We start from the raw sequence: 11,043 nt of genomic DNA, 5'->3' as shown, positions 1-11,043 counted from the left end.
AAAATAATGTTCAAAATAGCCGCCATGACAGAAACAATAATGGTAAAACATGGCGCGTAAAAACGGATGACATGCTCTTATCATATTTTGTTTATGAAGACACGAAAGGAATAATAAATTAGACGACACAATGTTTAATGGATCGTTTAATTCTTTTAAAAAATACAGAAAAAATAGTAAATGTTAGAAAATGAATTTATTACAAATTTGTATTTGTCATCGGGATACATAATTAAGGATAACATTTAGGTTAACTTATTAGACGAACTTATGTTTAAATATAATTACAACAGATAATAATAGTAAAACATATTCTATCACAGACTAATTAAGTACTGAAAATTTAATAAATATTCAATGCCAAAATTTTAAATGCTAGCTTTGTAGTTTTGTTGGGTTTTTCGGATACAGATCAATACATTAATTCATCGAATAAATTTATACAGGTTCAGTAGGAATGCATTGATTTGTTCATAAGGCACTTGGAACAAATACAAAAATTTATGGCCCGACTTGCAATCAAATCACTAGTTACCATTCAAGAACATTATAGATTAAAAGAAAACGCTTTTTAGTAAATAATTGAACATACGTACACTCGGAAGTTCTAACATAAATTAGCATTATTAAGAACTAACAAGTTATTAAACAGTTTTATAGAATCTAATCACAATTAACGCACGCAATTTGATAATTATGCAAAGAGTTACATTTGTTTCTAAAATGCCACAAAATAAAATGTAAGCGAGTGTTGTGGAATGTGGTAAACTGTCTATTAATGAACACTAGGTCTGGGTGTAAAGACGAACATGTTAGTAACGATGTATTGATTATTCATATAGAGAAACAATTTAAAATACAAATTTGTAACATTTCCAATACTTTTAGTATCGTCTTAGATATCAGTTTTATACATTACAATATCTAGATTTTACTTTTTACCCTTACCTTCCTACGACGAAGCTCATACACGCTGGGGCACAGCCGCGAAGCGTACGCGTCTTGTTAAATATATTGCAACACATTCTGTTTAATATCTGAGATAGAAATAATAATATACTTATAGAAATGTCATATTGCTTGCGCTATACTTTTTTTTATAACAAATCAATCCACAAATATTAATTGAATAAAAACAAAATAAGCATCATTTTTGTACTTGTAATCAAATATTAAAGTTAAATGTGCAGTAACGTAATACTTATTATTTTATTGTGGAATTTAGGTTAAACTCAACTATATTCGTTTTTGGAAGCGGGTGCAAGCGTGCTAAATGAAACAAAATAAATGTGTGTTTTCGGGAACCTCGTTTTTGTACCTAACACCTAGACAGCATATTAAACATTATATAATTTATATTAAATATTAATTACACCATATGTATTTTAATATTGTCACCCTAATACGCCAATTTTATAAATTATATTTTATCCCAGATATTGCAGAGCTTAGAAATAATAACAGCCGCTTGAGTTCGTTCTCCATAATTAATGTATGCATTATTATTTTGAATGCCAAAATTTATAGAAAAATATTGTCATTATTAATAAAACAGTTTGTTTTCGTTAATCGCCTTATTCTATTAATTTGAAAGTGTAAGTTTGTCCGGCTTATGTAAAATCCCAAAGAATGGTTATTGAGGGACAGCCAGTACTGTTGGGCATTAGAAAAGGATTGAATAAAAAAAATACCTTTTGATAAGCATATTACATTTTAAAAACTAATAGAGAAAATAAAAGCTTCAACTTCTCATAGTACATTACATATTGACTAATTTACGTCACCGGGGTTCCTATATTGACTAAATAAACATTGTTAATACTAGTAACGTGTCGTGTTAGATGTATGCGAAGTGCGAAGATACTTTAGTTATTACTAGATATAACGGATTGACACGATAATTGACAGCTATCAAAATAAAATGAGAGCGCTAAAAGTAACATCTTTACTACAAAGTATTATTGTACTAAGCACATTTAATATTATTGCGTTATTATGTATAGAATAAAAACAATCGCAAAAAGTTCAAAAATAAACGGGAGTCGCGTTAAAGTATTAAATATTGCTATGTATAACGTAACAGCATATGAACACTTTACATATGTATGAATAAATTTGTACAATAGGTACATAGTATGTAGAAAAAATAGAGATTCATTTATAGAGATCGTTCAGTGAAACGAGACCATTGCTAGTCTCAAAAACAGTGGCCGTCCGATGGAATGTCGAAGAGAGCGCTCAAGGAACACGAAAATTGTTACAGATTGTCAGTGAAAGCGACGTTAACTATTGTTACGATAATTGGCGTTCAAAGTCTTTATAACTGAGTTTATTAAATAAAGTTTATAATAGTCTGTATATCACACAGATAACTGAACAATGGCCTGTTTCAGTGGCAGGTTATAATCATTTTATTATTAAAAGCGAATTACAATATTTACATCAGCCGTCAATAGATACTTGCGCACTTTGCGCTTGTCTAATATACACATAGAATATTTGTTCGTAAATAAAAAAAATCTTACAATCTAATAGTCCACGGAATGTATTAATTGTCTATTATTTTTAGGAAGTCCTCTGGAGAGATGTGGATGCCTTCGCTCGTGTCAGTCGCATTGGGGACGGTATGTTTTAGTTCGCCAAATGTGTAGGTGGTTTTCATTTTGCTTCCTCTAGATTTAGAAGACGAACGCGGTCCGCTTGGTAGTGAAGCTTCGCAGTCGAGGCTGGCGCGTTTGTTCCAACAGAAAGGCTGCCGCGGCTCGGCCCCGGCCGACATCGGCATGGCTAAATGCAACCGTGATCTGGTCAGTTCATTATCGCTCAATTGCCGTTTCAATTTATCCTTGCCAACGACAAGCTGGAAACCACGGGAATTGTCGGGCTGGGCGACTGATTCCGCTTCGCTGGATTGTCGTCGCAGTTTCTCTTCGGTGGCAGTGAAGCTGGATTTATCGACTAGATTATTGTGATGGAGCAGTTTGTTGGGCCGGGTGTCCCTGGTGGGTCCGTTGCGGCTGCTGCCGGACGAGCTGGTAGTGCTGGCGCTACCCGGGCCGCCGCCGTCGCGCCGCAGAGTTTCGATGACGTTGTAGAAGTGGTCGAGCTCGTTGGCGCTGCCGGTTCGCGATCTGCTAACGCTGCTGCCGCTGTGGCGGTGAGCCCGAGCGTGCGCTCGCGGGAGGTGCCCGTGGCTGCTCTGCCGCGAGATGCCGCCGGTAGTCTGCCGCCGCGGCATGCTGCAGCTCCTAGGCATGAAGTTATCCTGCGACATTACAACGTTTTCGTAAACGTGCGAGTTCGCGTCGCCGTCGTCTTGTGCTATGAGGTTTTGTCGACTTTCAGTCGTCTCTCGCTTCTGGCCGACGGAGTTGCTCTTTTTGTGGCCGTTACGATGTTTACTTTCTGGAACTTTCTTTCCTAATTTACAATCGCTAGCACTGCGCGGCAGTAGGTTTTCGTACCCGTGCAATGTTTTTTCTTGGCTGTGAGTTTTATCCGAGTTAGTACTGGTTGTCGCGTTATCCATGTTACTTTTAATTGAAGACGAATGTTTTTGCTTATTGCTGGATGCGTTGGTTTTACCGAGGTCCGCGGTTTGTTGGAGCAGATCGAGTCGTTTCCTTTCAACGTCGGGTTTAGACGATTTGTCTAGAACTACTTTAGTTTTGTCACTCTTACATATCTTCACGCTGAATCGGAACGGTGGCTTGAACACGACCTGAAGTCTCGCCTTTTCGCCGGAGAGAAGATTCGTTGCACTCTTAGACGGTCTGGTTTTCCGTGATCCTTTTGAAACTTGTCTACTGGCTCGCTCGGTTAGGCCCAACGGGATGGATTTTGATTTCGGCATGACCGTGGGCTGAGGCGAACTAAGAAGCCATTTTTGTACTTTAGACAGAGCTTCCGTGTCTTTGATGGGCGATGATGGATGTTTTTGCGTTGAACTGTAGTCTATCGTTGCGTTCTTTACTTTTGATTTGCGTTTTTTCACTTTGCCTTTGTGTTTGGAAAGTAGAATATGCTTAGGCGATTTTCCATCAGCGTTTGTAACCACTGCCGTGCTTTCTTTTGTGACTTTGTAACTTTCTTCTGTCTTCGATAGATTGATTGGCTTCTGGAACAAATGGTTGCAAGTTTTAATTCTCATCTCGGATATTAGCTAAAATAATACATTGATATTGAAACTTCCAATGTGCCGCTCGCAAGTAACAATGTTAACGATGCATGTTAATAATTTATTTGGATGTAGGGTAGCGTTGTAACAAAAATATTCAGGGCAATTGATCGCTTCTCAGTTTACATAAACTTTTATTCAAACCTAATATTCAGTGATTATCTTTAGATAAATTTAAATAAATTTAATAAATAATGTTTAATGTGATGTTTTTTTTAATACATTTAATACATATTATCTTACTCTTTTCTTGTTAACGTTGTAGGATGGCGATGCTTTGTCCCCTTGCTTGTTTTGATGATCCTTCTTGCTTCTGTACGCGCGAGTTCGTAGTGCCACTTTCTTCTTAAGAGGCAGTTTTGATCTGCAATGTTAATAAAAAAACTTAAAAGGTACCAATTTTTTTAAAATCGATATCGAAATAAAATATAACATTTTCTAGAAAGATTCTAGATTACAGTAATACTAAAAGTTGGAATAACGGATGCTCGGATTGTACTCAAGAGTACCACCGATCGTCAGTTCTGCCGGCCCGAATACCGCAAACGTCACCCGTCACAATCCTCCGAACTAATTCGTGTTTATTGTTCTCCTATCACGACATGTACGTAATTCCTGCACCTTGTCATCTTGAAGGTTTATCATATTAATAAAGTAAATAAATAAAAAAATCCCAGAACACAAAAACTGTTAGTAATAAAGTAGTATTATCTGTTTAACAATATTCGTTAAACACTAGGTGACCCGGTAGACTATACTGCTACATGTTATTGGTATTGTCGCATTCCATTACAAAAAATAAATGAAAGTAAAATATTTTATAGTTCTCCCTTTATTTTTTAATTAAATGTGAAAATTATGAATTAATTTTCTCTTTTATTCAGTTTTTTAATATACAGCTTTTATAGAAACTAGGCCAAATTAAATTTTTTCTTATGTTAAAATGACCAACAATCATTTTTATTAAAGTTTGGGCCACGCGAAGCGGGTGGAAGAGAACTAATATAAACATATAGATTAGTCTTTATGTTAAAGAATATTAACAGGAGTTTTCTTATTAACAATCGTCAACTATTTCTTAAATTTATCTTTGACTCTACTCTGCTTCGCAATGTTTTACGACAACTCATCTTTTTAAAAAGTATAACAATATGTTTTATAATGCTTTTCATAACAGGATTTATGTTCATACATTTTCTCTTAGATATAACCTAAATGAAAACAAAATAAGTGATAATATTGCCATTTTAATATTTTTTTAATGAATTGAATAATACGTCTTATTCGTCAATGAGCTTTTTATATGAGTTTTGTATTTTATGAAACAGTTTATACTACCGGTTACAACGATTTGCGGAATTTATAATGAATGTGAGATTTTAAATAACGCAATATAGGTATATAATTAAGTAAAAGTGGACGTACCTGACGGCGGTGTGCACGATGAGGCCTTGGTCGGCGGCGTCGGGAAGACGAACGGTTTCCGTGGTTGACGAATGGATGATGGTGACGGACTTAAGCTTTTTGCCGTGACGGCCCAGGAAACGGGTACTAGCAAACTGCAAAAAAAACAAACAGACATACTAAGCAACTAACAATCTCAACGTGATATATTTAAACACATTATGCTGTCATAACTTTCACATATGAATATATTATGTTTTTATGATGCAATTAAATTATTTATCATTTAATAGAACTTCGAAATGAAGAGTATTTTTAGCCAAACCAATATCTCTTAGTACATTATTCCTTGATAATATTTTTATATTTCCACAAGGACCGGTTGGAAGCTGCCTGCTGGCATCCAGCGCCTTCCGACAGCCTTGACTCGTCTGTTCTCTTTGTAGATCATCCAATTCTGTCTTCGTCCGCTATTTCCAGTTCAGAACTCTAAGACCCGTCCTTTATTTAATCTTCTTTATGCCATAAAATCACCAGTCATACCGTTCATATTATTTAGATACGCCCTATCAATTGATTGTACGACACTGCTTGTTCTTTGGAAATATAACATCATACGTAATTCCAAGTTTGCATTCGCCACAATAAGACATATAATGGTTTATAACTGCAGTAATTTAAAACAACTTAAACAGGTATGCAGTTGTAACTGTGCATGACTGATTCGCGGCAAACTTGTCCCAAGAGGGACTCACGGACAGTAATGTTATGTTAATAATAAAAAATTGCTTAGTAACGTGTCAATCAATGTATTTTGTTGATGAATAATACAGTGATTGATAACTTTTCTTAATACCAGTGAGTGACAAGATGAGGTCTTTCGAATTAAAGATAAATAACGTGACTTGCCTCTAGCCTTACATTATTACAAGTTATTTGAGTCATAACTGTAAAATATCATGAAGAAATGACTAAAAAGATAATGTTGAAAAGTGAACACGATGTCGAAGAAATTCTAGCGTATAGCTAAAAGTCAATGTAGGCGATGAATGGGCTGTAGTCGGCACGCTTTAGCCTACAGTCTGTTAGTTGTAATACCTTAAAATTAATCGGAACAGATGACGCTAACATTTAGTGTCAACCTCAAAATCAGTGTCGAGAATGCGGCAGCATCGCTATTGAAACAAAAAAAATATTAATTACACTAAATCCTTCTACTACATTATTAACTTTTTTCAATCTTTTCGTCATATGATAGAATATTAAAATATAAAGCTGTAATATTTGAAAAAAAAAGATTTTTAATTTAATGTTTATCAAGTCATATATAATCTATATATAGACTTATCACGATATTTCTGGAACCATAAGAAATAAACACTTGAAATTAGGTAGGTATATTCCTTTCGCCGTGTAGAGATCAGCTAAGACCGGAATTTACAAAATTCCACCATTTAAAGGGCGTTGAGAGAGTGTTCATTAAAAAAATACATATATCAGACTACAGGTCTCATAGATGAACATAGCCAGAATCTTTTTTGGGGATATTTGTAATTTATTGAAATCACATGTAAGCTATGTGTATAACAATTTCCACCTATGTACTATTCTTGTCTCGACATGTCTAGAACCAAAGGGTTAAGACTTGAACTTTTTAAAGTTGTGCCCGCAAAGGGTGTTGAGGGTATACTTTTTGGTATAAAACACGGAAAGAATATTTTATAAAATGGTAAGAATTGTTTTAATGCAATTGCAATTACATAAAAGAGAATGCGGTCCACGTGGGAACAGCTAGTCGTATGTAAAGAGGTAAGGTATAGGTGTGGATACTGACGAGCAGTGCGATGACGGCGAGCAGTATCAGCAGCACGGCATACCAGTGCCGCAGCACCCAGCGCTTGAAGCCGGCCAGGCTCTCGTCCGACAGCAGTAACTTGCGCAGCGTCGCCAGCGGCCCGGACGGGTCCACCTCGCGGCACCGTTGGAACACGTCGCAGTACCTGACACAAATAAATTTCTTTTACATACATAACTTTGTATCTATGTAGGTATGTGTAAAAGGTAATTAGTTATAAGCTTTAAGAGGATGAATGCATCCAATGTATGGTGACTCCTATAAAAAATCAATGGTTAAGAAATAATAAATAACGTAAAGATAATTTAGTACAGCAAAGAGTTTTTAAAATTTGGATTATTACATATAAAAATAAATTATAGTTGATTATTGGTTTCTGCAGACTTTGTACTGCCAGAAGTTATTGGGATCAAGTTTCAGAGTTATCACTTTATTTTTTAGAAAATCACACCAGAGGCAGATGCATTAAGTTTTTATAATTAAGTGTTATAACAATTGAAAATTCCGACGCTTCTGCCTATTTAAGGTGTGCAATATTTAGAATAACTTGGCTATAATCAGGGTCATCATCCATCTATTATTATAAATTATAGCCATGTAGCTAATAATGTTATATGAGGAAAACCTACAAAAAATTAGATATTCTTTTCAATATCGGTGTATTCGATCCGGAGATAAGAGTATAAAGTAATGTAAGCGTACCCGTTATAGTCGTTACATGGCGTGCCGGGTTTGGCATACATGTCGGGCACGTCGTAGGGCGGCGTGTTCCACTTGAAGGAGGAGAGACAGGGCCCGCCCGGCGCGCGGCAGCACAGCTCGCAGGCCGAGCGCGGGTCGTCGGCGCGCGCGCTGCACTGGCACGACTCCAGCCCGTACGCCAGGCAGATTGAGCCCGTACACTCCTGCGCACCACGCAATAACCACTCATCATGCAACCATACACTACTGGATTAGCTTTCGCTGTTAGTTATTTAAAATTTAATTTAAATTAAAACAAAAAAAAAGAGAATGAATGGAACGAACTCAACATTGCTAGGGCGTTGTCATACGTAATTACAGTAATGGTTCTTAAGAAAAGTTGTACAAAAAAAAAAAACAATAAAAATATGAAAAAAAGTTTCAATAAAGAAGTAAGAAAAGAGTATTTATAATTTTTATTTTATTTTAGTATAAAAATAATTTAAGAAGGGTCTTGAGAAACACTATTAAGAACAAGTAAATACTAACACTGCAACAATTGTAATTCTAAGAAATAAAGGCGCAGTTATTAATGTTAGAAATAAAAAAAATAAACATGAATGAATGAATAAATTATTGATATTTCAATTACATTTTCATTTTGTTATAAGTGCATAAATGCTTGTTGGTGAAAGTGTATGCTCACCCCCATAAAGCAGACGAGCTCCTTGTCGCAGCGCGTGCGGTTGGGCTTGTGACGGCTGGGCGGGCAGGCGGCGCGTCGACCGTCGCAGTGCGCCGCGTCGCGACACCCGTTGTCCGAGCGGCATTTGTCGCCGAACTTCAGCGTGCACGACGCCGTGCAGCACGGACCCTGCGATTCGACGCACACACACATTATAAACGATCTTGTATGATAATTTGTTGTTGTAGTTACAAATTAAAAATTCCATAATTGAGAAATGAACAATTTAAGCTGAGTTACTACCAGGGCACATAATAACTTTTTCTTTAATGTTAAATATACGCGATTAGCGCGTGGAGGCGAGTTACTATCCGAGCACGTATCTTTTCCTTAAAAGCGTTGTGAATGTGGCATCAGAGGAAGAATCGAAATAATGTTGAATTAATATATTTATGTGGTTAGGCGGACGCTCCCCGAAATGACTGAACTCAAGGGCGCCTTTGAAGTGATCTCAGCTTGGACTGTCACTCGTCGATAATACCCGTTAGCAGCATACCATTACACAGGACATTCATCCTATTGAATTTGTGGTACTCTTACTGGTTCCTGCTAGCACAAGGCATGTTTTTTAAATGTAAAAAATGTCTGTCCATACCTGGCTAGGGCTACAGACGCTGTGTTCTGTAAGGGTGCAGGGTTTGTAGTGCGGGCGTGCAGCTTGCGGGCGGCAACATACATCCGTGCACTCTGAGGCCCAACCGCAGTCGCATTCCTCACCCTCCTCCACCACGCCGTTTCCACATATGGCTGGCTGCGGCTCTGGAACAAAAAGAAATTTATTTTCACATAAAACTATTTATAATTATAATAAATTAATAATAAAACTCTCTATAATGTTATACAAACGAAGATAACAGGTATATTCTACTCCAACGACAGATATATCACTAGCAAGTCACTCACCTAGTCCGATTGCAAAAATTAACTTCTATGTGAGTAATAAAGCAAAAGAGTACTATACCGTGACACTTAATCACGTTACCAATTTTTAGAACAACTATACTTGGAACTTCTAATTTTGATGTAGATATTAAATATTAACTACTCAAGATGCTTCTTACTATATTTTTCAACTAAATGGATTGCGTGTTGCAAGGATTGTAACGTGACTCGTATGCATACTTATTGATGTGATTTCATCATCATCATCTCAGCCACAGGATGTTCACTGTTGGACATGCACCTCCTATGGATTTTTGTAAGATCTTCCATTGTCCTTACCAAGGCCGTCTTTCCATCCTGTGGATAGGCGTTCTACGCTACGCTGGCTGATAGTGCACGTATAGGAAATTAATTATCAACAGAACTCAATACTAGAGGCAGAACATTGGGACCTTAGCGGAAGTATAGTGGAATATATCTACGACACTGTCCTCTGAGCTTAGTACAAAATTTAAGAGTAATGATACTTCATTAACAATCTAAATTATTTGCATCAGGAAAAACTTACAAATGGACAACTAATGTTAGTGCATACAATTAAAATTATATTTTGGTATATATAATAATAATAAGACCGAAGATCGGTGCTTATCCTCGTGAATTTTATCCCTATGTACATTAGACGAGCCTTCTAGGCCATAACAGTTCTGCCAAAAACAAGATAACTGTTACTGTACCTGTGAAGCATCCCTTGGGCGAGCGCGCCTTGTTGTTGAGCACGGGGTCGATGGCGCGCAGCGAGCACGGCGAGAACTTGTTGTTGTTCTTGCGGTCGCCGCTGGTGGCGCGAGCGAACATGATGTAGTTGCCATCCTCACCGAACGGCGTACACACCTCCGGGTCGTGCTGCGAGTATTCAATTTTTTTAGGCTTTATACATATTAACAAAAAGGTTAATTTAAATTGGAATTTTTGGTTTAGAGTACTACGTTTCTTTAATAATTTCAGAACCTTAGCATTACGAGGCTATACATTATTAGATCCTTCTAGAATATCGGAGAAGTTCCTTACTTTCCTATATTCATATACATAGCTACTTTTATTAGCAATATCAGTGGCTCCGGTCCGAATAGTATCTGATCTTTTCTATAGATTAGTAGATGAGATCTATATATAATTATAAAGTTATTAAGCTAAAAAAAAAACGTAAAAAAACATTTAAATTTTTTAAAAACCAGCGCATACGTTTTTGCCTGTCATAGCTCTGTGTAGAACACGTCACCAACAGCCATTAGTTGA

General features: G+C 36.6%; 1 protein-coding gene across 1 annotated transcript in view; it reads right to left on the bottom strand.

The window, feature by feature from the left end:
* Positions 1-2,387: 2,387 nt before the first annotated feature.
* Positions 2,388-11,043, bottom strand: part of LOC137931527 (uncharacterized) — a 230,041-nt gene continuing 221,385 nt past the window's right edge. The window contains exons 8-15 of the mRNA XM_068774950.1: positions 10,482-10,650; positions 9,458-9,621; positions 8,824-8,991; positions 8,139-8,341; positions 7,416-7,581; positions 5,603-5,736; positions 4,421-4,541; positions 2,388-4,117 (exon numbers count right to left, since the gene is read on the bottom strand). Coding sequence (XP_068631051.1) covers positions 2,549-4,117; positions 4,421-4,541; positions 5,603-5,736; positions 7,416-7,581; positions 8,139-8,341; positions 8,824-8,991; positions 9,458-9,621; positions 10,482-10,650 — 2,694 coding nt within the window. The 3' untranslated portion in view covers positions 2,388-2,548. The remainder of the gene's footprint in view (positions 4,118-4,420; positions 4,542-5,602; positions 5,737-7,415; positions 7,582-8,138; positions 8,342-8,823; positions 8,992-9,457; positions 9,622-10,481; positions 10,651-11,043) is intronic.

This window comes from Battus philenor, unplaced genomic scaffold (genome assembly GCF_028537555.1).
Source record: "Battus philenor isolate CCGP_79_NKW_IND1 unplaced genomic scaffold, ilBatPhil1.0.hap1 SCAF_8, whole genome shotgun sequence".
Classification (NCBI taxonomy): domain Eukaryota; kingdom Metazoa; phylum Arthropoda; class Insecta; order Lepidoptera; family Papilionidae; genus Battus; species Battus philenor.
This window is presented reverse-complemented; position numbering and strand designations above follow the sequence as displayed.